The 27857-nt window shown below is 43.2% G+C and overlaps 1 protein-coding gene across 1 annotated transcript; it reads right to left on the bottom strand.

Moving 5' to 3' along the window:
• Positions 1 to 394: 394 nt before the first annotated feature.
• ptpn5 (protein tyrosine phosphatase non-receptor type 5) lies at positions 395 to 27857 on the bottom strand (the record flags this gene model as incomplete). Its single annotated transcript, XM_080737008.1, has 12 exons — positions 395 to 488; positions 932 to 1045; positions 5429 to 5589; positions 9382 to 9492; positions 11270 to 11407; positions 13566 to 13645; positions 14187 to 14271; positions 17965 to 18157; positions 19639 to 19973; positions 26726 to 26845; positions 27177 to 27352; positions 27704 to 27857. The coding sequence occupies 12 exons, from the start codon at positions 27855 to 27857 to the stop codon at positions 395 to 397; spliced, it is 1761 nt and encodes a 586-aa protein (XP_080593134.1).

Raw genomic sequence — 27857 nt, 5'->3', positions numbered from 1 at the left:
TGGATCCGAGATTTAGTGGAGTCGAAGTAAAAGTATTGCAAATTGGAAATACTCAAGTAAAGTCAAATTAAAATAACTAAAAATTGTAATTTTGTACAGTTATGTACAGTACAGCCCTACCGAGAGGTCAGCGCTGCCAAGCGGGCGGAAGGATCTGTTGTTACCTTGCCTTGTAAGGTGTTTGTACTGTTAAAAAACTTGAAAAATAACCATAAAAACCAACACGGAAAAAGAATCTTGATAAGATTGTGTATCGTCGTGATACGGCTTGGAAAAAATATCGTGATATTGTATTTGTCCATATCGCCCACCCCTATGATAGCGGGTGTCTACCATCGTGGTGATAGCGTACAGTGGTGTGTCTCGGTGTGGGCGGAGCTTCCTGTGGCTCCTCCTACTCCTCAGCGGCGTGGTTCAGCTGCTTCTCGTACAGGCTGAGGACGTGGTGCACGAACTGGTACTGCTCACACGTCTGGATCATCCCACCCCTGTGGCATACGCACGCACGCACGCACACAGGCATGCACGCACGCACACGCACACGCACACACACACACGCGCACATAATTTCATATCAATGCAGGATAAATATTTAGCTCCAAGCGGTGCCGGGAGATTATGTTTTCGCCCCTGTCCTTGTGTTTTATGTGTTTTTTTTTATCATAATAATACATTTTATTTGTAACGCACTGCCACAAAAAGTGCCACGTTGCATGAAAGTCAAGAAAAAAAGAATGAAGAAAAGATTTTTTTCCAATAGTTAAAGCATAAAATAACGCGTAATAATGCGTTCCCAGTCTAAATGGGTTAAACCCCCTCCCCCTATGAAGAACATTCATGGGGGGGGCCCGCAGTGGCCCAGAATTTGGTGCTACACCCCTGTCCACACTGCTGCTGGTGGACTGACTGGACGGTGAGGGCTGGTTCTCACCTGTCCAGACGGAGCTGGCAGGTGGTCTTCAGGATGTTCACCACACCCTCGTCTCTCAGCTGCCTGCACAGGATGGAGGTGGCAATGAAACAGCCTGTCCGGCCTATCCCAGCACTGCAGGGGGGAGGGGGGGGGGGAGAGGAGAAGGAGGAGGAGGGGGGAAAAGATAAGTGGAGAAAATAAATAGAAATATGCAGAGGTTCTCAAACTTTTACATTTCAAGACCCTGTTTTTTTTAATATTTAAAAGTAACTTTTATTTTCCCCCCTAACCTAACCCTAACCCTAACAGATTTGTACACTTTCAGAGTTGTTTTATTGGTTTTAATTTAACCTTCATTTAACCAATATAAAACCACATTCAGACTATACAGTCTCTTACAAGTGTGAAGTTGCCAAGAGGCATAGATACCGCTATTACACAGCTTTGCCAGAATTACAGATACAAGACAATGGCCCAACCACTGATATCAAAATCATTAACATCGCTAAAACGATAGAAAACAGTAAATTAAAACATTAAAACAAAATGTAACAAAATGGTCACTTTAACAAGGTATTATAATTATATTCTCCACACATGTATTCTCCCCATCTTGACAAAATGGTATATTCCCAGGTTTCCGCAGGTCAGCTGCACAGGTGTAATTCATTATTGTTAATTGTGGCACGTTTACTAACATGCCAAGTTTAGCTGCACTTGAACAACCGTTCCAGGCTGCCATATCCAGCCCAAGAAACTGTAGAAACGGGGGGAAAAAATAAAATGTACTTCTTAAAATAAATGTATCATGCCTGTTGCTAAGGTATGGCAACATGACTGCGCGCGTGCAAGACACCAGTCATGTTGCCATACCTTAGCTTTTTCTGAACTGACGCCATTGCCCCCGACCCCACTTTGAGAACCACTGGGATGCATTGACTGGCATTGATCCCAGTAATTCTATTAGAGTAAAAGCTTCCCTTGGGAAATCACATGCATTTATAGGCCCACAACACTGCCTGTCAGCAGCATACGTGGTGAACAATGTCAAGGACACTGGCATAGGTAACCTTATAGCGTCACCACACGCATGTTTATAATACATGTTTATAACCTTGAGCAAGGTTCTTACTCCTTATTACTAAGGTTATCATTATTATTGTTATCATTATTATTACTATTATTCATAGCTTTTTTTTAATTAATACTGTAATGTCTGAGGAATCCAAACAAAATGTTTTTTCTTTTTTTTTCTTTAAGGGCCGGGAACACATTTTAGTGTATTACAGTATATGTACAGTATGTACTGTAGCAACATATTTGTTTTTGTAGGCACATTTTTGAATAATAAATGTTTTTCAGAAAACTTAGGTCAGGCCTAAATGGGTTAGGATTTTAATTAATACAATGTAATTTTGTCCAATCTATGTGGTAGAGTATGTTAATACAATATACGTTAGCATATAGCATATATATATATATATAATAGCAGATCTACAAGCACACAACATGTCGCTTGGCGCCGCATTGCGAGCTTGTAGATCGGCTATGTTCACTACTTCTTAATTATTATAATTTTGTATTTGTTTTTTAAGATTTGTTCTTGGGGCTTTTTTGTCTTTATTGATAGGACAGTAGATTGACAGGAAATGGGGAGAGAGATGGGGAGTGACACACAGCAAAGGTCGCCGGGATCGGGATTCAAACCAGCGACACGCAGTCAGGCATCAGATCCTATATGGTATGCGCCTGGACCGCTAGGTCAGCGGGCAACCCTGTTTGTTTCTTTTAAAATGTATACAATTATTAAAAAAAAATCATTAAAAAAAGAAAATCTTTTTAAATATAGTCTACTTTTTTTTTTCTTTTTTTTTTTTTAGGTAAAAAAACATAAATATTGGTCCGTGACCCACAAATGGTTCCCCAACCCGACCCACTGTTTGGGAAAAAAAGTTCTCTAGGCTATGTCTATATATGACCAGTGTGTCCTTAAGCACACTGGCAGTAATGTACACCAGGAAATGTAACCCTTTCAGTACATAATATCTGAGTACAGCACAATGAGCACATGCAACCACTTCAACCCCAGCAGCATCCATATTGTGGTGAAAGCTTTTGCTGAAAACAGCACATCGACAAGCTCACCACGAGTCGCATCGGCTATTTTCCTGCGGAAGCTTTCCCCACAATAACAGAGAACTGTACGTGAAGACACTAGTAGAGCAGGGTTTCTCAAAGTGGGTGACATGACGCAAGTCCAGGGGTGCCGCAGAATATGTTACTTAGGGTGCCCTCACACCAAAATACCTACCAGTAAGGCTCCCTAATCGGGAGATAAGCGACCGTAGGTCACTTATCTCCACAAATAGGGCAAAAATGTGTTTTGCCAAAATCTTCCTGATCCATGTTGATGACATGAGTGTAGACATACTGTGTAGTGATTTTCGTGATTTTAGGGCAAAATCTGTAGGAGCAGTGTCCAAAAATGTGTTTTTAAAAATCGGCCTGGAGGTGGCGCTATATGGGACAGATTCATGTTGATGGGATGAGTGTAGACATACTGTGTACCGATTTGCGTGATTTTAGGGCGAAAATTGTAGGAGCAGTGTCCAAAAATGTGTTTTGCAAGAATCGGCCTCATGGTGGCGCTAGAAGAGGGCCATGTGAGAAATGAGGGGTGGGGTCTCCGCGCCGGCAAGGCGGACGAATAGGTACCGGCCCCGGCTGTCCCGGTCGCTCCTAGCCGGAGTTACGGCATTTTATGTGAGCTGCAGTGTAGGGGGTCCTCCACTGGGGGCGCCACCACTTTTGCATCCGTTCTGGAGCACCAGGAGTCGGTGGTCCCTGGGAATTCCCCGTGAGCAGCCCCGTTGGGGTGGTCATTTGGTCATGTTTGCGCATTTGGTCATTTTTTACATCTGGGGGTCCCCCAGGGACCTGGGGGTCCCTGGAGCTCCGGGGGTCCTTGGAGGTTGTAGTTTGGCAGGCAAGGAACGTGTGTGCAAAATTTGGCATGGATCGGGGCAACGGTTGCGGAGATATAAGCAGGGAAAAAGTGTGACGTGTGAGGTGTGACAGACAGACTGACAGACAGACGGAGTTACTTACACTTTGTGGTGGTTTTGATAGTAAAGTGCGACCTACGGTCGCAATGAGAGTGGAATCCGCGTTCTGCCAATGCATTTCAATGAGAAGGGAGCGTTTTTTGCAGAAATCCTCTGCTGGCATGAAACCGCTTCACTCTCATTGAAATGCATTGGCGGAACGCGGATTCCACTCCCATAGGTATTTTGGTGTGAGGGCACCCTTACTGGATATTTTGAATTGATCAATATCACTTCAGTTTAACCACTTAGAGCTTAGATACCCTCTGCGTTCTTTTTCCATGTACAGTTTCACTCACCAAAAAAATAGCAGATCTATAAGCTTACAACGAATCACAACAATGCATTATGTAAGCCATTTACCATGAGAGGGAGTGGGTTGTTGGCTGATTTGAAACAATTGAGACAGCCAACAACCCACAACCTCGAATGGTAAATTGCTTTTCTACCACTTTTACCATATAAATGAAAGAAAACACAGTTGTAACTTGCAAGGATCTTTTGTTACATTAATTGTTTCAGTGTACGGGGTCCATGAGCCAACTCAAGGTTGTTGACTGATTTACCACTGTTTTAAGCCAATCAGAATCCAGTATTTGAACATGTGACCACAAAAAGTGGTAGAAATATAACTTTATACCTGTACATCAACTATAAAGTTATTTTCAATCTGTCCAAATGGAAACAGAATATTCTCTCAACTTTTCCTTGTTGATTTACATATTTTTATGTAGTAGCTTGAGCCAAACTTTTCTAATTCTGAAAAGTAACATGTCGCCTCGAGCTGCGTTTCGAGCTTGCAGATCTGATACTTTTGGATTCTTTTGTGTGACGCTGTAGCATGATCAAGAAGGAGAGGGGTCTTCAACGTTTTCAGGCCAAGGACCCCTTGGTTTAGAGAGAGATGAAGCGGGGACCCCCACAACCTTTTCAGAGATTCCATATAGTTTCATTGTTTGACAGCACAATCATCAGTGTATTTTGGATTCATGCCAATTTGTGTTTTCAGATATTGAACCACTTGAACCGTCAATACTTAATAAACGTGACCTTTCACTGTGTACTTAGTCTGCTCTTTTCCCCCTCTACACCAAACCGAAAATAGCCGATCTACAAGCTTACACCGCCTCGCAGTAGATCTGCTATTTTTGGCTAAAGTTCTCAGAATATGGACACGAGGGTTCAAATGGTATTTATATCACACAACACAAAGTTTTGGAGGACCCCCTGTAGTAACTCTGACGACCCCTATAGGGGTCCCGGACCCCCCTGTTGAAGTAGGATGTTAATTTAAAGAGGTTTCTGCCTTTGTATCTTTGTTTTCAGCAACAAAGATAAACAAGTCTGATGTGGGGAATCAGTTTAGCCCACTGCGTCCGTCTGTCTGTCTGTCTGTCTGTCTGTCTGTCACCTGCAGTGGACGATGGTGGGGCCGCTGCTGTGCGGAGCTTCCTCCCTGGCCCTCTCCACTTCCTGCACCAGCTCCAGAAGGGGCGGGGCTTTGTCCGGGGTCTTCTGGTCGGGCCACGAGGTGTACCAGTACTGTCTGAGGCTGCGCTCCTCCCCTGAACACTGACACACACACACACACACACACACACACACACACACACACACACACACACACACACACACACACACACACACACACACACACACACACACGCTATGGCATTAATGACTTGTGATTTTTGCAAGTCGACTTGACTCAGTAAAAAGTTGAGTTGAATTCGACTTTATCGTTTGATGACGTCATCACATCACACACGACCCCCCCCCCCCCCCCCCCCCCCCAATTATTTTGGGGGGTCCCCAGATGATCAACTTAATGTGCAACATTGTTTTCTCACTCAACAGTAAACAAACCAACATAAGGTTTAAGTGCATAGAGGGTATCTTCACGTCTCTAAAGTGCCAATTTAAGGACTTTTTAGTACCTCGAAAATGACAAATTAAACATTGTCCAAATTGTCAAATATATAGAGGCAGAATTTGTGAAAATAGCCCGATCTACATGCTCACAACGCCTCGCGACGCGTTGTGAGCATGTAGATCTGCTATTTTCACAATAGAACCATATTATACCAAATATAATGTAGCACTGTATTGGATCATTCCGTCCTTGACAATACGCAATCCTACTGTTTGAATGCTGTACAGACGCACACATGGAGCAAAAATAATGAAAGAAAAAAATACAAAGGATTTTTTTTTTGACTTTTTTTCGACTTTCGACTTTCTCTGGTGGGAGTCGACTTGTGTAATGAAGTCGACTCAGTCGACTTGTCGACTTTTTCGTTAATGCCCTAACGCACGCACGCACGCACAGACGCACGCACAAATGATCAGATAATAGTAATACAGACACATAACCATTTAACTACTTCATCCATGTATATGTTGGCCAGGTGTAGAATTCCTTGACTACAGTATACCTCCCTTAAAACATGTAGCTCGCTGGCATCCTCCAAAACTGCCCTGAAAACTCACCTTTCAGGAGGCCAGAGAAGGAGGTAGTTATCACTTCTCCCATAGACAGGTGAGAAGTGAGCACCCCCCCCCCCCTTACCTAAGCCCCACCCCCTTGTTTCCCCTATCCTGTGCATATAGTGTTTTTATAACTGCGATATTATTGAATGTTTTCTTTGCTTGCTATTTATTATGTCCATGAATTAAATACAGAGGGCTCCCAACATAAAATTTGGGATATTCCTTTTATGCAGGGTGTTTAACTGGACTTGTACTGTACTGTAGTACAGTACATTTTTGTCTAAAAAAATAATCAATATTCAAAAAACAGCAGATTGTACATCTGCTATTTTGGACATTTTTGTAAAAATAAAATAAAAAAATAAAACACTTTTTGATAATTTTGCTTTGTTTATCTACTCTTCTGGGGGTCCCTGGCACAAAACACAGGCAAATACTTGAAAAAGTATTCTCCGTAAAAGGTTCTTGACTTGAAAAATATTTGAGAACCACCAGCTCTATAGACGCATTTCCAGACAACGTCACACCGATAAGAACCAGTATGCGCGCACAGGTCGGAGGCAAAAGAAACCGACCGCTCATAAGATGCAATGTAAAAGTGGTTTCTGTTGTGTGTAAACAATAATAGCAATTCAAAGCAGTTGTCCTCATAACCACTCCTTCAGTCGCCGCCATTAGACCACAGGGAGCGCTTCTCATAATGACGGCACCAGAGCTGCTCTTGCTAGTGCAGCTGGAGCCCATCGAGCCTAAGTTATGCTCCATCCCGCGACGGCCGAAATAGCAGACCTCCAAGCTCACAACAGTCGCATCCGCAACGCAGTTGTGAGCTTGTATGTCAGCTGTTCTCGCCACGGAATACCATTTCAGGGTGAAGTAAATAAATGTCTCGCTAGGAGCGTATCACCAGCCAACACTCAAGAGGAGGTTGAATGAACATGAAACCAGCGCTCCTCCAACACAATAGGTTTGGGAATCTGTTGGGAATTGACTAAATGAAACAGTCACCTGCGCGAGCAGTCTCAATGTTGCTAAACGATAAATCCGTCTATAGCCTGAGTTTTGGGGTTGCGTTTATGTTGAATTAAATCGTCACTGTCAGGTGGAAACCTTGTATGTCCAACACTGTTACCCTTCAGGAAATGTAAAAGAACTAAACTAAACGGTTATTCTATACATTGTGTTCATGTACAGTAACAGTGAATCCAAGTTGCTAGCTGTGGAGTGTGTTGCTGTGGCGACAGTAACAGCAGCAGATGAGGGAGAGCGAGGGGTTATTAAAACCACATAGCCTACTGTACGTACGCTATTTTTACCCAGGAGTAACTGTACCATAATCAAACCTAACAGCGTAACAGCGTTATCGAGGACATTCCCAGAGCTTATTTCTGTTCGATTGTATTGGAAACAACGAGTTGTGTTGTGTGAAAGCAGTGGTGTCAGTTCAGAAAAAGCTAAGGTATGGCAACATAAGACACCAGGCAACAGGCATTTTTTTCCCCGGTGTCTTGGGCTGGATATGGCAGTCTGGAATGGTTGTTCAAGTGCAGCTAAACTTGGCATAATGCATTGCACCTGTGCAGCTGACCTGCAGAACCTGGGAATATACCATTTTGTCAAGATGGGGAGAATACAAGTGTGGAGAAAATAATTATAGTACCTTGTTAAAGTGACCATGTTGTGAAATGTTGCATTTGTAGTTATTTTACTGTAATTTAAGAACAGCACAGTCGACAAAGAGATATTCATGGATTTATATTTAAAAGTAACTTTTATTTTCCCCCCTGGACGGAGGGTATGGCAGCTGCATACCCCTGCCATACCCAATTGACGCCCCTGACACAAACCACAGTAAAGCCAACAAATAACAAGCTTTCACCTCCTCCTCCTCCTCCTCCTCCACATTATATAATGATCCCCTGGCACTCACGGCGCGGTCCCACCACAGGGGACCGTTTACTCAATTATCATGTGTGGGTTTTCTACAGTAAGTGGCAATGCCACCGCGACCCTGACAGCAAATTTCGATGTAGTTTTAGTCACAGTCTTTTGAAATAAATAAATAAATCATTTCGTTTAAGTGATATTTTAGTCTTGCTTTTGTTTTAGTCTCCTAAATATCATAAGATTTTAGTCGACCAGTTACACCTAGCCTGTCACAATTATGACATAATCGTCTAAATCGCAACATTTTCATAAATATTGGAAATAGACGATCTACAGTACAAGATCTACGAGCTTGCAGATCGGCTATTTCCACCAGCAATGTTCAAAGTTGTCAAATATGTCAGTCATTTCAGTATGTATTTAGGTTATGTGTCAAACTTCAAAGCCTACAAGCCAAACAGAAATGTAATTGTCAATGACAAAAACACAATCAAATTGTTAATGGCAAATTATTTGAGGAACAATTAATGGTCATGTACAGTAGGTAAATGTGTAAAGTAACTAAGTACATTTACTTAAGTACTATACTTAAGTACAATTTTGAGGTATTTGTACTTTACTTGAGCATTTCCAATGCTTTTACTTCTACTCCACTACATCTGGGATCCAAATACTGTACTTTTACTTCACTAAATTTATTTGAAAACTTTAGTTACTAGTTACTTTGCAGATGTGAATTATGATATTATAAAACAAACATAAACCACTTTAGCCCTATTCTGTACCTTGGCTATTTGAAAATAGCCGATCTGCTATTTTCAAACATTTTGTACTTTTACTTTTGGTACTTTGAGTACATTTCGATGCCAATACTTTCATACTTTAACTCAAGTACGTTTACTTGTAACGGAGTACATCCTACGGTGCAGTATTGATACTTTTACTTGAGTACAAAATGTGAGTACTTCTTCCACCCCCGACTCTCACCTTCAGGGTGAACACTCTCAGGCTGTAGTCGTCCTCCTGGGTAACCGTGGCAACGGTGATCTGGATGCCCTCGTGGTTCACAGTGTCCTCTGGCCAGTACTCTGCACATTTCTACACACACACACACGCACGCACACACACACGCACGTGCACGCACACACGCACGCACACACAGTTTAAGCATTTATTTAGCAGATGCTCTTAGTCCAGAGCGACTTACAATAAGCAAGGTAACACTTCAGTACATCAACATCTATACATCAAATGGAAAAAAATAGTAGGCTAATCTTTTTTCTTTTTTTATAATTTTTATCCCACGATTTTGCAACCCATTTTCACCCAGTGCCAACAAAAATGTAATCCTGGGCTCTGCTCTCCCTCTGCCGTGCCTGGGGAGACAACGAACTGACCTCATGCTTCCTTCAATGCATGAGTAGTCCAAGTTGTTTCTTTTCACCTGACAGGGGGGATTTCCCCGGGATGGACGTAGCGTGTGGAAGGAACACGTTATTCCAACCAGTTCCTTTCCCCTCCATCAAGCGCCCCGGATGGCCAGGGGGAGGCATTATTGAGACCAGGTTTACTGCATGTTTTTGTGAGGGTATCAACCCTAGGAGACACGGGGAGAACATGCAAACTCCACACAGAAAGGCCCTATCGCCGACCCCACCTAGGGTGTGGGCGCTGCTGATGCGGAGGGAGAAACACGCCCCCAGCACCCACAGCGTCCCCCGGCGGGAATCGACCCCAGGAATAGTAGGCTAATCTAAGAAAAACATACCTAGGTAGACCAAGCACTTATTCACACGCACACACACACACACACACACACGCACGCACGCACGCACGCACGCACGCACGTCGCACACACACACACACACACACACACACACACACACACACACACACACACACACACACACACACACACACACACACACACACACACACACACACACAGACAGACAGACAGACAGACAGAGACACACACACACACACACACAGACAGACACACACACGCGCGCACGCACGCACGCGTTTGTATTACAATGTCAATGCACTGGGATCAATTCACCTTTTATTTGCCGAGCAGCATATCCGGTATTCAGGTACCACATAAACTCTCTAGAATTGGTAAAACGGACCTGTAAATAACGTACTTGATACAGTCTTTTTTTTCACTCTCTACCACAGCTCTTCACCAAAAGATCTTCTATTGTTTTGGCAAATGTTACGCCCAGGATAATGGATGTTGGGGATATTTTGATTATCGCGATAATATTGTAAATCACGATTTCTTTGGCCACAATAATTGTCCCATCCCTACCATCCATCCATCCATCCATCCATCCATCCATCCATCCATCCATCCATCCATCCATCCATCACGGTTCCCACACATTTTTACCAATTAATTTCCAAAACTTTTCCAAAACTTTTCCAGAATATTTAACCCGCACCCGCGCAATGCCTAAAGACAGGTAGTGTATGAAAGTGGTTCTCAAACTTTTCAGGCTGTGACCCCCAAAATAATCATATTTTAACTGGGGACCCGGCACCCTGACGAGCACTAAGAGTTGACGAATTTTGGATAACACGTTTAGCAGATCTACATGCTCACAACGCCTCGCGTTGCGAGGCGTTGTGAGCATGTAGATCGGCAATTTCTGCCTCTAATATTTGACAATTTGGCCAATGTTTAATTTGTCATTTCAGAGGTATTAACAAAATCAATAACCAAAGACAATGCATAGCTATTTTTTTCCAGGACCTTCCAGGACCCTTGATCAATTCCAAAACTTTTCCAGTACTGGAAAAATATTTTTCTAATTTCAAAACATTTCCAGGAATTTCATGACTGTGGGAACCCTGATCCAGGCATCCGTACCTCATTCTTCTCCTCCAGGTTGGTGATCATTACGATGATGGGACATCTCTCCTGCCACACCATCCTCCAGAAGTCTCCCACCGTGTTGACAGTGGGACCCTGGGTGGCGATGTAGGCCTTCTCCTCATCCCCGTACCCCTGCACACACACACACACAATCCTGTCAAGAATACGTTTTCTCCCTGCCGACTGTGAGAGTGATGTCTGACATGACAACCTGCAGTCATACATTATACACAGGGGTCTTCAACGTCTTCAAGGACCCCTTAGTGGAGAGAGAGAGATGAAGCAGGGACCCCCACAACCTGTTCATAGATTCCATATTCCTGTAGGCCTACTGTAGTTTCATCGTTTGACAGCACAATCATCAGTGTATTTTGGATTCATGTCAATTTGTGTTTTCAGATATTTAACCACTTGAATCGTCAATAAGTAATAAACTTGACCTTTCAGTCTGTACTTAGTCTGCTCTTTTTCCACTCTACACCAAAGCTCTTTGCCAAAAATAGCCGATCTACAAGCTCACAACGCCTCGCTAAAGTTCTCCGAATATGGATGCTAGGGTTCAAGTCGTTAATATAAAAAAGGAGAAATTGGTTTCTATCCCACAACGATTTGAAGGACCCCCTGTAGTTACCCTGAGGACCCCCTAGGGGTCCCAGACCCCCTTTGAAGACCCCTGGTATATGTTGTTGTCGGGCAGAAATCTCTTATCTCCATGCTTTAACCTTTTATGTTTTTTGCTTGCCTGCGAGATCGTTTTTACATTTGAATAAAGAGGTGGTGCCATAGTTTTGTCCTTTTTCTGTTTTGTATGTGTCTATGGAGTTAACATTACTCTAATACAGGGGTTCCCAAACATTTTTGGCACATGACTGCACCCCTACAAATACTTTTTTTCATCCAAGGCACCCCTACATAATCTTAATGAATGTAGGGGTGCCTTTTCACTCCTGGCACCTTATAATTATGGCACATTTTAGTGAGGAAAACATTGACATAATGGCTATTTGGTTAGAACTGACTGAACATTTAAAATTCAAGTTTAAAATTATCCTAAAGAGTTGTTTTTAACTCAATGAGTGCCCCGGGCCACAAGGTGCCGCTAGAGTGCCAGAAATATATGTATAGGCCTTCGCTGTAGCTTCCGTTGACACTGCCCGTAGTGCCTTGTGATTTCACTACAGCCACTGTTATGTATGACGAGAGGAGGAAGTTAGCTAACACTTAGCCATTAGCTTCTTTATTTTTTAGAAGCCCGATCTGAAGCTATTTTAGTCGCAAAAAAACGTTGTCTTTGGTCTGGGAACACAATTCAGAGAAAATGCTCTCTAAAGATGTGACTTTGTATTGGATTCGGCGGCGCGATGCGGCGGCGTTGCCCGATTACGGGCTGTGGATGGCCGAGTCTCGGCCCCGGCCATGGATGGAAATTTAGACCGGGGCTTCGTTGAGGCCTCCGATTAATTAATTCATTTTATTAAATATCCCGGACTAGATAGGCACACCGGAATACGTCGCGCCGCCGACAGTATAGATTGAGTTTTTTTGGGGGGGGCTCTAAACTTTATTTTAAACCATTTTCAATGGAATAAATCGTCGGACCATCTAGCATCACTCGTTGGAAAGCGTAGGACGACCCAGGACCACCCACATCTCTACAAGCAGCTCAGGGTAAGTAAAATAGCAAAAAAAATATTGTATTGGATTGAAAATATCCCGCACTTGTTCGGGATAGGCACAAGAAGGGTTAATTGTCCAAATACATTCAAAATATTATCAAATTATCTTGCGGCACCCTTGGACTGCCGTCACGGCACCCCAGGGTGCCCCGTCACCCACTTTGAAAACCCCTGCTCTAATAGACCCCCCAGGTGTGGTTATAATATGCAAATATATCTTCCCTGTGGATTTTTGGTTTCTTCCTGAGAGCTGAAAGCCCCCCCGAGTCAAAAGGCCCAATTGTAATACACCGATTTAATGACGTCATAAAATCATCCCCTCCCCTCGTTTGTGTGGCCTTGTAGGAGGAGGCGGAGGGACTGGTTCGGGTGGGTGGTGCTAAGCTGAAAACCAGGTGTACTTAATGAACAGGTGGGTATGGCCACATAAAAACCTAATTTTAACTCTTCCTGTACACTTTTTTGGAAAATAATCTTCCTCCTAGTATAATCATAATACCAGATGATCATGTTTTAGGGGGGAAAATATCATGGCACCCCGTCTTTAACAGTTTCGGACATAAAAGGTTTCCACCCGACGATATGCTCAGAAAGAAGAAACATACACGACCTACTTTTAAATAATTAGCGTTGATGTAAGTAGTGAGGAAGTCCTCTTCGTCTGGTGACTTCAGGATCACTCTGCTATGTGTGTCTGGAGACGAAAAACACATACCTTGAGAAGGGAAAAGGGATCTACACAACGTAATAGCCGAAGCAATATAGATCTATAGCCTGGTTAATAAACCAGACCGCACAACACCACCCCCTGGCGGTAGTGGTGGTGTAGTGTGGTCTGGACCCTCACGATTGAGAATCCATGTATTTCCACCAGCCACCAGAAAGGGTTAGCCAATCAGGGCTGTAGGCTGTGTGGACACAAAAACATTCCCCCTCCCCTCTATGACAGGCATCAAACAGGTAGTTGTCTTTGATGCTTTGATTGATTAGAGAGAACACTAACGAGGTCTTGACACTTGTCTTGTATGGCCCAATCAATTACCTTATTGCACAACCCCTTTGAAGTTCAAAGGGAGCAATTAAGAGCTCTGGATGAGCTCACCAGGCTTTAGCCCGCCCCCCAGAAACGGAATCTCTCCCTGCAACCCCAGACTCTCTTCCCAAAACGAAGTGTGTGATAGAGGCTGGCACCGCCAGGCTATATAGATCTTGGCTGTTACTTAAAATGTACTCACTGGGTAGGATGGTTTTGTAGCGGTTCTTTCTCACCAGTCCTGGGTAGTTGTATTCCTTCGGGTCCACAAAGTTCATGGGAGTTTCCTGCCAAACGCACAGAGAACAATGCATACTGTAGATCACTTTGTAATGCTTAGAACCCCCAAAAATGGCCACAGACCCCTATCTGAAATTATTTTGTGCCAGGACCCCCATATACAAGATTTGTCCTGTTAAAATATTTAAAAGATATTCAAAATGTTTCATGATTTTTAAGTAGGCTACTTTGGTGTCTACCACTCCAAACCATGTTTTTGCATTACGTCATTGCCTTGTATCTCCAAGTTTCAAATTTGTATGTTTTTTCCGAAATGAAAGCCCTACCAGTATTTCTTCATACAAGAGTGTCGCACAAAAGTAGTGAAGATAGCAGATCTAAAAGCACACAACGCCTCGCGATGCAAGGCGTTGTGTGCTTGTAGATCTACTATTTGGACTATTTTAAATCATTTTAAAGTAAAAAAAAAAAAAAAAAAAAAAAACGGTTTTGAATACACAAGGTTTCCACCCGACAACGACGATTCACTGCTTGCATGCGATGGACTCCAGTAACAGACAGAAGGTGTTGCTGTGCTCTGTTTGCCTGGCAGACAATGGAATCCTCCACGGGTTTTGGGGGTATGCAAATAAGTGTGAACCACGTCCTTGGTTCGCCCACTGACAGACAGAGAGCTGAGGCTTTACGGGAGTGGAGTGGAGTGGAGTGGGCACGGTTCCACTTGGCTTCATGCTAGTGTGGATTTCTACCATTGTTATTTGTTGTTGTTTGTTTTGTATGTGCCTATGGCTCTCTCTCAAAATATCGTACCGTTTTTGCTTTGTATCGTATTGTATCCTATCATTTTAAAATGCGGTAATCGGTATCGAATCGTTTTGCAATGCAAATAATTGATTGTATGGAAACTAAGTATTTGTGCCTTGTATTTGGCAAAATGGGGAAAATGAAAAAGAGGGGTCTAATTACTTTTCCATTCCATATAGCTACTCTTGGTGTGTGTAATCTCTGTGATCAAGTCCATATGTGTTGAAATATAATATCCATGTATATGCTAGATAATCACAGCGTTTACTTCCATAATAATAGCCCCTAAACACCCCTAATCTCAACGCATTGTGAGCTTGTAGATCGTCTATTTCCAAATGATATTTGTACAGAAACCTTGAATCTCCAAGTTTCAAATGTGTATGTTCTTTCGTAAAGTAAAGCCCATACAAGACTGTCGCACAAAACTAGTGAAAATAGCAGATTTTAATTTTTTTTTATCGTCTACTCAGGCTTTTTGTTAACACCCTGGACAGATTTTAGTTTGCTTGATTCAATATTTAGATATGTGTTATTCATTTCATCAGACTACATCATTCCTACAAACCCATTCTAACTTCAAACTTCATTTTAATCACATTCATTTTTCTGGTGACTCATACTACCCTAATCATAATAATGTGAGCTGGCCGTGTTTTTTCGATAACTTTTGTAATGTATTTTCTCTAATTTAATTCTTTTCATTTTCCCCAAAACATATTAAAAATAAATGAAAAAAGTTATTGAAAAATCAAACCTCGGTTCGAAGTGAAGCGCTGAATCTTTATTCTATGTGTTCTAGAGGTATGAAATCTGTGTTCTAGATCTATACATTCTGTGTTCTAGATATATACTTTCTATGTGCTTTAGGTTCTATATTTTCTATGAATTCTGAATGAATTAATGATTCTGTCAGGAGGGCCAAATTGTCATGTGAAGCTTGACCAATCCTCGATTCTGCATGCACGGGACATGTACGGGACAGACATTCTCACTCCTTGAGAATCTATGGGAATCCTCAAAAAAACAGGTACGGGACATGTACGGGACAGACATTCTCACTCCTTGAGAATCTATGGGAATCCTCAAAAAAACGGGTTTGGGACAGACAAAGCCACTCCTTGGAAGCGGCTTTCACCGCTTCAAAAACATGACCAGCCCACGTATTTGTACATACAAGGTTTGTACTTACAAGGTTTCCACCCGATAGGGCATTAACGACTTGTGATTTTTGCAAGTTGTAGTAGAGGCGTTGTGAGCATGTAGATCTGCTATTTTCACAATAGAACCATGTTATACCAAATGTAATGTAGCACTGTAATATTGGATCATTCCGTCCTTGACAATAAGCAAACCTACTGTTTGAATGCAAAAATAATGATAGAAAAAAATACAAAGGATTTTTTTTTTTACTTCGACTTTCGACTTTCTCTGGTGGGAGTCGACTTGTGTAATGAAGTCGACTCAGTCGACTTGTCGACTTTGTCGTTAATGCGCTACCACCCGACAACGACGATAAACTGTAGGCCGCTAGCCTCCTCCACACTTACATAGAACTCCTCCACACTAACTCCTCCACAGACACATAGAACTCCTCCACACTCACATAGAACTCCTCCAAACTCACATAGAACTCTCTCCACACTCACATAGAACTCCTCCACAGACACATAGAACTCCTCCACACTCACATAGAACTCCTCCAAACTCACATAGAACTCTCTCCACACTCACATAGAACTCCTCCACACTCACATAGAACTCTTCCACACTCACATAGAACTCTCTCCACACTCACATAGAACTCCTCCACACTCATATAGAACTCCTCCACACTCACATAGAACTCTTCCACACTCACATAGAACTCCTCCACACTCATATAGAACTCCTCCACACTCACATAGAACTCTTCCACACTCACATAGAACTCCTCCACACTCATATAGAACTCCTCCACACTCACATAGAACTCCTCCACACTCACATAGAACTCCTCCACAGACACATAGAACTCCTCCACACTCACATAGAACTCCTCCAAACTCACATAGAACTCTCTCCACACTCACATAGAACTCTTCCACACTCACATAGAACTCTCTCCACACTCACATAGAACTCCTCCACACTCACATAGAACTCTTCCACACTCACATAGAACTCTTCCACACTCACATAGAACTCTCTCCACACTCACATAGAACTCCTCCACACTCACATAGAACTCTTCCACACTCACATAGAACTCTTCCACACTCACATAGAACTCCTCCACACTCACATAGAACTCTTCCACACTCACATAGAACTCTTCCACACTCACATAGAACTCCTCCACACTCACATAGAACTCCTCCACACTCACATAGAACTCCTCCACACTCACATAGAACTCTTCCACACTCACATAGAACTCTCTCCACACTCACATAGAACTCCTCCACACTCACATAGAACTCTTCCACACTCACATAGAACTCTTCCACACTCACATAGAACTCCTCCACACTCACATAGAACTCTTCCACACTCACATAGAACTCCTCCACACTCACATAGAACTCTTCCACACTCACATAGAACTCCTCCACACTCACATAGAACTCCTCCACACTCACATAGAACTCTTCCACACTCACATAGAACTCTTCCACACTCACATAGAACTCCTCCACACACACATAGAACTCCTCCACACTCACATAGAACTCCTCCACACTCACATAGAACTCTTCCACACTCACATAGAACTCCTCCACACTCACATAGAACTCCTCCACACTCACATAGAACTCCTCCACACTCACATAGAACTCTTCCACACTCACATAGAACTCTTCCACACTCACATAGAACTCCTCCACACACACATAGAACTCCTCCACACTCACATAGAACTCCTCCACACTCACATAGAACTCCTCCACACTCACATAGAACTCGGCCTGCAGCGCCTGGTCCTCCAGAGCTCTGGTGTGGAGCAGGGCGGGGGTCAGCGGGTGCGTGCCCTCCCTCAGGTACTCCTTGGCGGACTGGTCCCTGGGGGACAGCTGGGCCCCGTAGCCGTAGGGCTCCGTGCAGCCCGGGGTGCACATGTCCAGAGTCAGGGACACGTTGGAGCCCCTCCTGTGTGGGTGGGTGGGTGCATTATACAGTATGTAGGGGTGTAACGATATAGTAACTGAATCGAAACATTGTTTTTAATTCACAATGATCTACTACAGTATATCGATATTCAAAAGCAAATATCGTACCGTTTGGCTCTGTATCGTTTTACAATGCAAATAATCGGTATAGAATCGTTTTGCAATGAAATTATCGATTGTATGGAAACTAAGTAGTTGTGCCTTGTGTTTAGCAATATTGTAAGAGGGAAAATTAAAAAGAGGGGTCTAATTACTTTTCCTTTCCATATAGCTACTCTTGGTCTATCAATACATGTGTGTAATCTCAGTGTTCATGATCAAGGTGCGGGTTTGTCCATATGTGTTGTAATATAATGTCCATATATTTGCTAAACAATCAGTGTTTACTTATTTATATCCATAATAATAGATTTTTACCTTAAAGGAGCTAGTCAACTTTTTCTTGAAAAACGGATGCTAAAATAAAAATAATGTTTCGAAAATATTTTATAAAAGAAAATAAGCTTCATATGTGTTTCTTTTCAAAAAATGACCACAAAAAGCGTAAAATAATGATAAAATAATCATTTTGGCCGTTGTCAGGCTGACTTTGTTTACATCCCTCTTCTATTCTTTTATATGGATTCCATATAAAGGAATAGAAGAGGGATGTAAACAAAGTCGGCCTGACAACGGCCAAAATGAAAAAGTTGACTATAGCTCCTTTAAAGACCTGCTCTATTGACATGTTTCACACAGATTTAATGTCTGTGCTAAATAGTTACTATATCGATTTTAAATCATTGAATCGAATCGTATCGTATCACCATGAATGAACCAATATCGTCCAATGACGTCCATGTATTGTATCGTCATTCGTCAACATGTATCGTGATGCGCATCGTTGTTCAACTGTATCGTTATTCCCCTAACAGTACAGGTGGGATCAGGGAAATGCACCGAATGGCCCACATAATATAGTTTAGTCAGGAACACTCACGTTAAAGTAGATTCAACTATTTATTGCAACAAATGGAATACAGTTAAACTTGGCGTTAAATGGCTCTGTGTTCGGAGATGTTCCCTGAATTTTGTTCACGCATGCTTGCTATGCAAAATCAGGGAACTTTAAGCAAAACCCCCCATAGGGATACAATAGTAGTACAATAGCAGTACATTGACATATTAGCTTGAATCAGCAAACTGTTAAAGAGGTGGTGCCATAGTTTTGTGTCTAGGAGGTTGACAGTACTTCATTAGACCCCGTGGTGTGGTTGTTATGAGCAATTATATATTCCCTTTCTATTTGGGTTTCTTCCTGGAGGCTGCCACCTTGTGGGTCAAAAGTGCCGGTCCAGTGCCGGTGTGCTATCTTAAATCATGTGTGCTATCTTAAATCGTTTTTAAAATAATAACAAACAAAGGAAGGGTTCTTTCGACATATCAAGGTTTCCACACCGACCACGTGATATATCTCTGTACCTCTCCTGCAGCCCCACGGGCGTGACGGTGAGGGTGGCGGCGTCGCCCTCTGCCCTGGCGTCTCCTCCTCCTCCTCCCAGCAGCTCGAACACGGGCGTCTGGGGCTCGGGCTCCAGGTCCAGCAGGTCCTCCTGGGCGTCCGTCCACTCGGACAACGTGAAGGAGGGCTGGCGGCTCACCGACTGCCTCCGGTTGTTGTTGTTGTTGTTCCCCACGCCGCCGCCGCCATCGTCCGGCCACTCCCTCGTCCACTCCCTCCTCCCCCCCCTCGCGCCCGGCACGGGGAACGAGAACCAGTCGAAGCCGAAGTAGTACTTAAAGACCAGGTGCACCATCTGAGAAAGACCAAGCATACTTTTTTTTTTTTTTTCAAAATTTTTATCCCACGATTTTGTAACCCATGTTTCACCCAGTGCCAATTGCCTATGTAATCCAGGGCTCTGCTCTCCCTCTGCCGCGCCTGAGGAGACAACGGACTGACCTCATGCTTCCTTCTATGCATGAGGAGCCCAAGTTGCTTCTTTTCACCTGACAGTGGAGATTTCCCTGATTTGGACATAGCGCGTGGAAGGAACACGTTATTCCAACGAGTTCCTTTCCCCTCCATCAGGCGCCCCGGCTGGCCAGGGGGAGGCATTATTGAGACCAGGATTACTGCATGTTTTTGTGAGAGTATCAACCCTAGGAGACACGGGGAGAACATGCAAACTCCACACAGAAAGGCCCTATCGCCAACCCCACCTAGGGTGTGGGTGCTGATGACGCGGAGGGCACTGGCGCCTGATCAATGGAGCAAAGGGGCTCCCCCACATCTGCCGGTTGGGAGAGCCCAGCCCCCCCTCCCGCGCCCCTACACCCCATCTTTAAGGCCAGTCCATAGTCTCTCCGAAACTTTATTTCATAGAGTTCCGACTTTCCGACGTGCATATTTCCAAACTCTAATTCGGTGTGATGCTTTTCAGAAGTCGCGAGTGGTGTCATTTTATAGTCAAACCGGACCTTTCCGATGAAAAGTTTGGTTTTCGGAGAGACTATGGACAGGCCTTAAAACACCAGGTGCACTATCTGAGGAAGAGATGGCATAGTTCCAGTGTTTGGAACGATATGCCATTGAGATAGAGGTATGTTTTACCATGACACAAAAGAGGGCAATGCCAACATATACAGTGGAGTGGATGATCCAACGGTGCTTTCTACAGTCAACCACCTCCATCATCAGCATCATGGTCTAGAGAGAGAGAGAGAGAGAGAGAGAAAGAGAGAAAGAGAGAGAGAATCAACTCTGTGTGCAACAGAGTAATAATAAGTTTGAACTTATTACTGTAATACAGGGGTCTTCAACAGGGGGTCCGGGACCCCTAGGGGGTCCTCAGAGTTACTACAGGGGGTCCTCCAAATCTTTGTGTGATAGAAACTTTGTTTCCTCCTTTTTTATATTAACCACTTGAACCATAGCGTCCATATTCAGAGAACTGAATACAGCAACATGACTGGTGTCTTGCAGGCGCGCGAAGGCGCACGTGCAAGACACCAGTCATGTTGCCATACCTTACCTTTTTCTGAACTGACGCCACTGATTCAAAGTGAGGAAGTTTGGAGTTAACATTAGACAGCAACAGACATGCTGAAGCTGAAACCATTTGCAACCCTTTTCTCTGCTGATCATGGACTAGCCTAGAAGAGCCCGTACATTCCAAGGTCTAGAAGGGAGGGGATAGAACAGAGATTCAAACGGCAGCTCCCTATTTGATCTCTGATCTGTCTGTCTTTGTGTGTGCCCACCCTCCGTCCCCCCACCTCCCTGTCTGCTCCTCTCCGTCAGCCGGTCGGCTCGCATTGACAACTTGCTTGAGGAAATGAAATGCGTTGCCGCGGTGCATGGACAACTAGAGCGATAAATGTCATATAGCGATTTTGATCATTACAGTGAATAAGCATAAAATAAGATATCTGAACGGCTACATAATTATATTTTATGTGCGCAGAATTACAATTAAAATACATGTTCATGGGAGCCCCTCTGCAATACGGACACTATTATAGTCAAAAGTGAAAGTATTATTAAAGACCTTTTCATCGTACAAAGAAACAAAACAGCCAAACATGTTGTCTACTTCTCTCTACTTTCAGAATAATGAAAGCTACATTTCTGTTCAGGAGTTTCAACATACAAGAGCAAAGATGAATTTGAGTGCAATTCATCAAACACGTGGCATTATAGCTATGAGTTTTGAGTGGCTTTGAAATCAATCAATCAAATCCATCTTCCATCTTCTACATCTCCATCCACTTGTAGGTTTTACACAGTATGAGTCATTCATCCTCAATAGTGCCGTGTCTGGCCCTGGGCTGAATGAAGGTCTAACTCTCCACTGTTAATGAAATGCAACACAATAGCTTGTGCTCTTCTCAGCCTGATGTTCAAAAAGAGCAAAAACCTTTCCTTCATACGAACACGTAAACACTTCACCTTTTCCACATGCGTCCAATTCTCTGCTCACAAAGACACTTCCATGCCAGGGACCCACGTGGCACAGTGCACTGCAATATCTACTCCCTATTGTCTCAATATCCAAATCAAAGCCTGTGTATTATAAAGGACTGGCACAGAAATGATCCTATCAAACATTTCATATTCCAATATAGAATAAACATTCCATATTCCATTATAGAATAATCCATATTTCAATGTAATCTAAAAGTGGGATGTGGCAGTTTGTCCACTAAGGAGTGGTTGTAGTGTAAAACCAGTAAGACGCCCTAAGGGCGAGAAGCGACCTCGCCCGTGCTAAAAAAACAGAGACCTAACAATCTGTCCATGTACTGTAAGGGCATTCCCAGATATGTGCTTAATATTGATGGCATCTAAGGATCTCCATATATGGGCATAAATGGGACAGAATTAATTTGCAAGTGTGGTTGCCGTGAGGCGAGTCACACTTTAATTAATTCTGTCTTGGCCATATCCTGTATAGAGCGTGACATTAGGCGTGACTGACTGACGCACATGAGCTGCAGGTTTTCATAGTAAATGGTTTAGCCCGTCACAAGTTACTTGAGGCCAAATTAAACATTTTCAATTCTTTAATATCGGTAACCCGACTTTGATCTGTTTATTTTGTATTTTTTGAAGCGGTGAAAACCGCTTCCTATGAGTGGCTTTGTGTGTATCACGCCCATATATGGTCATTTTAGTCCAGAATGAACAGGCTTTTTCAAAAACAGAATGTCTGTTTAATTACCATATATGGTGATCTCAGTCCAGAATGAACAGGGTTTTTCAAAAACACAATGTATGTCACCTCATGTCCATATATGGTCACTCCAGGCCAGAATGAACAGGTTTTTCCTGTCCCGTACGTGCAAAATATCAGTCCAGAATGAATAGGCTTTTTCAAAAAGCAAAATGTGTGTCCCATGTCCATATATGGTCATTTCAGTTCAGAATGAATAGGCTTTATCTGTCCTGTACGTCCAGAATATGTGTGCGGTGTCCCTCCCGGTCAGACAAATGGATATTTTGAGGATTGGTCAAGCTTCACATGATAATTTGGCCTTCAGGTTTTATCTGTCTTGTACATGCAATAGGTCTCACCTATTGCAGCAATGACAAATAGCCGCATAAGAGCAAAAGCAAAGGCACAATAAGAATATACAGATGCTAACAGAATGGTAAAAAGGAGCATTAAGGCAGACAAGAGTAAATACATTGAAAATCTAGCAGAAGTTGAAAAATTTAGTAGGCCACAAAGATAACAGAAACTGAAATAATTATAGAGGGATGCAGTTGACAAACAACTAAGAGACCAGCAAGCAGGACTTTTTATATATATTTTTAAAACCTATTATTACCCAGGGGGCAAACCAGCCTTTTTTTTGGAAACCTGCATTTGCCCCGACATAAAAGGTTGTCCACCAGAAATATTATCTATGACCCAGTAGGATCACAACCTATATGGACAACCCGGTCAATTTGTACGGCAAAGTTCCAATATGGCCGCCTCAATATTAGCCCCTATTAGTTTTAATGGGGGGTGAATAGGGAAAATTTTTAAACTGAGGGATATTTCCACGAAACTTCACAGGTTGATCAATGGTATACATATGAACATTTTTTGTATTGCAAGTTTCCATGAAATCCAATATGGCCGCCACAATATGGCCGCCATAATGTAAGGACCCAGAAAATAGGTTTTGCCTCTAACTTCTGAACCAGATGAGCTAGAAACGCAAACTTGGTGTCTATTTCATGGTGTCTGACCATGGGAGACTCAATGGAATAGCTAATTTTATTATTGGGTGTGTCTGGACCTTTATTGTGCATATTTGCAAGATGGTGGATTCCCAAAATAGAGCTTTAACAAAATTTCTACCATGATTGTTGACTGCTTTTGCAAATACAAGCAATATGAATCCATTTGCTAAGATTTATGGCACAGAAGGGACTTATACCTGTATTATTCTTGAGTTTGCATGTTGTCAAAATGGCTGTAAACGAGATATTATATTTCCTGTCCGATTCTACTGTATGTAGTTGTAGCAATGACTTCAGATAAAATCAGAGACCAAAACAATGTATCTTAGAAATTATTTTTTTTATTTAAAAATTAATAAAAAAAAAGAGAGAGATTATCTCAATGAAATGAATGCAACTGCCTTTTTGGGTCTTTCACACATAGACATGCACATGCTTTCCAACAACTTCAGCTTCAGGGAAATTATAATGAACACATGATTAAAACAGGCTGCATTATAATGCAAATAATTGCTAGTCACTATCACTGTCATGTGTACCTATCCTGCTGCATCTTGTCTCCAGTCCTTGGCAACGACACCCCAAGTAGCATGCAATTCCCTTCTTCGCACATGAAGTTCAATCACCCGAGAGAGACTTGGAGTAGAACCGCTGCTCCTTCACTTGGAAAGGAGTCAGCTTAGGTGGTTCGGGCATCTAGTACGGATGCCCCCCGAGCGCCTTCCTAGGAAGGTCCTCGATGCACGTCCCACGGGGAGGAGACCCCGTGGCAGACCTAAGACCAGATGGAAGGATTATATCTCCAGACTGGCCTGGGAACGCCTCGGTATACTCCCAGAGGGAGTGGAGGAAGTTACGCAGGATAAGGAAATCTGGAAGTCTCAGTTGGAACCGTTACCCCCGCGACCCGATTCCGGATAAGCGGTTGAAGATGGATGGATGGATGGATGGCACATGAACAGTTTTTCTGGCAGCCTTTGATACAGCTACATGATATTGCCTTGTCCATTGATATAGGCCAGGCTGGCTCTGTAGATGGACAGGGGACTGCCTTCCCATCACTGAGAGACCATCCATATTCAGTGAAGCAAGGGATGTCTGGCTTCGCGATGTGTGCAGTTTTATCTGTTATGGCTGCAAGAGCAGCTCTTTTCAGGTGCAGGCCAAAGGCATTTTCTGTAGGTGGCAGCAGCTTCAACAGGGTTGATCGGTTATTTAGGAACTTGTACACTCTCAGCTTTGCCAGGTCAAAGTCCTCCGAATGGTCAGCTTTTGATGCATATACAGCTATCGTGAGGTCTCTAGCCTGATTCTTGACATCCTCTGAGAAGGAATAAGAGGAATTTTCACCAAACTCCTGAAGTGCAGGGAGATCTAGACCCATGCTGGTCTTGAACCATGCCTTCTTTCCAGTGAAAAGGGGATAGCTGGTGGTATCTCTGCCACTCAGGCTGTGAATAAAGGGCAGGGCACGACACTGTGCGAGTCCAAGGGCTGAGACCATGTGATGGATAGGAAGATATGCATCCTGCTCTGTTCTCACCCACAGCTCTGGAAGGTCTAGGAGGTGGGTGGCAGCATGATATAGATGCCTATATCATGCTGCCGCCATGGGAAGGCAGTCCCCTGTCCATCTACAGAGCCAGCCTGGCCTATATCAATGGACAAGGCAATATCATGTAGCTGTATCAAAGGCTGCCAGAAAAACTGTTCATGTGCGAAGAAGGGAATTGCATGCTACTTGGGGTGTCGTTGCCAAGGACTGGAGACAAGATGCAGCAGGATAGGTACACATGACAGTGATAGTGACTAGCAATTATTTGCATTATAATGCAGCCTGTTTTAATCATGTGTTCATTATAATTTCCCTGAAGCTGTTGGAAAGCATGTGCATGTCTATGTGTGAAAGACCCAAAAAGGCAGTTGCATTCATTTCATTGAGATAATCTCTCTTTTTTATTAATGTTTTAAATAAAAAAATCATTTCTAAGATACATTGTTTTGGCCTCTGATTTTATCTGAAGTCATTGCTACAACTACATACAGTAGAATCGGACAGGAAATATAATATCTTGTTTACAGCCATTTTGACAACATGCAAACTCAAGAATAATACAGGTATAAGTCCCTTCTGTGCCATAAATCTTAGCAAATGGATTCATATTGCTTGTATTTGCAAAAGCAGTCAACAATCATGGTAGAAATTATGTTAAAGCTCTATTTTGGGAGTCCACCATCTTGCAAATATGCACAATAAAGGTCCAGACACACCCAATAATAAAATTAGCTATTCCATTGAGTCTCCCATGGTCAGACACCATGAAATAGACACCAAGTTTGCGTTTCTAGCTCATCTGGTTCAGAAGTTAGAGGCAAAACCTATTTTCTGGGTCCTTACATTATGGCGGCCATATTGTGGCGGCCATATTGGATTTCATGGAAACTTGCAATACAAAAAATGTTCATATGTATACCATTGATCAACCTGTGAAGTTTCGTGGAAATATCCCTCAGTTTAAAATTTTTCCCTATTCACCCCCCATTAAAACTAATAGGGGCTAATATTGAGGCGGCCATATTGGAACTTTGCCGTACAAATTGACCGGGTTGTCCATATAGGTTGTGATCCTACTGGGTCATAGATAATATTTCTGGTGGACAACCTTTTATGTCGGGGCAAATGCAGCACACCTTCCTTTGCCCCCTGGGTATATGCCGGTTGTCATATATCTCCAGACAATTCTATACTAAGATTCACCGCTTCACTTCGAACCGAGGTTTGATTGTTTTAATACTTTCAAAAACATGTGTGCACTGCGCTGTGATACTCACATCAGGCAGCAGGGGGTCGCAGGACAAGTAGTAGGCCATGTAGAAGTCAAAGACCTGCAGGGTCTTATAGATGGAGGACAGGGGCCCGAAGCCCAGCATCACAAAGAACAACCAGTGGCCCTGCAGAGGAACACACACACACACACACACACACACACACACACACACACACACACACACACACACACACACACACACACACACACACACACACACACACACACACACACAGTCTGTCTGTGTCCCTTTTATCCCTTTTATGGTGTTTCCTGATGTCATCAGTATATTGAAATGCCCATATATCAGTGGCTTTCAGCTTTCAGGAAGAAACCAAAAATAGCAGATCTACAAGCTCGCAGCGCGGCACTCGGTGTATAATAATACACAATATAGTGTACCCGTTCTGAATGGGTAAAATGATATCGTTACACCCCTAGCGTGGTGAACCTACCATGAGCTGCTGCACAGCCATCACGGCAGCCCAGCAGTGCCCCTCGACCAGCAGTGACGTCATCTTGGCGACGAAGACCTGCGTCTCCCTGGGCATGCGCTCGTCTCCGTCCCTCGGGGGCTCCCCATCGTCATAGTAATCCTCCCCCCCTGCTCCTCCTCTAAGGGCTACTGATCCTAAAGGGATGGGACGATAAGTGATATTTATCATGATAAAAAACACTGATTTAATTTATCGTGATATCATCCTCCGTCATGCACGAGCTGCATATCCGGTACAATTTGAACCCTCTGGTAAAATGTGTAGATATAATATACGTACTTGATACAGTCTTTTTTTTTCACTCTCTACCAAATCTCTGTGCAAAAAAATAGCTGATCGGCTATTTTTTGGCAAATGCTCCGGCCCAGGATAATGGATGTTGGGGATATTATATTTTGATGATCGCAAGAATATCGTAAATGGCGATTTCTTTTGGTCACAAACTACAATCGTGATATGAAGTTCTCATATTGTCCCATCCCTACCTCCTCCCCCTTCCGGTTCGGGGGTCCCTCCTTCCCCTGTTGTGTGTGTGGTGGTGGTGGGGGGCTCGTCCAGCCAGACGGGGTCGTCATCGGGCCTCAGAAAGATGGAGTCCTCGGTGTGGGAACGGGCGGTGCTGCTCAGACGACGGGTCAT

Source organism: Nannobrachium achirus, assembly GCF_963921795.1.
Source record: "Nannobrachium achirus genome assembly, chromosome: 11".
Taxonomy (NCBI): domain Eukaryota; kingdom Metazoa; phylum Chordata; class Actinopteri; order Myctophiformes; family Myctophidae; genus Nannobrachium; species Nannobrachium achirus.
This window is presented reverse-complemented; position numbering and strand designations above follow the sequence as displayed.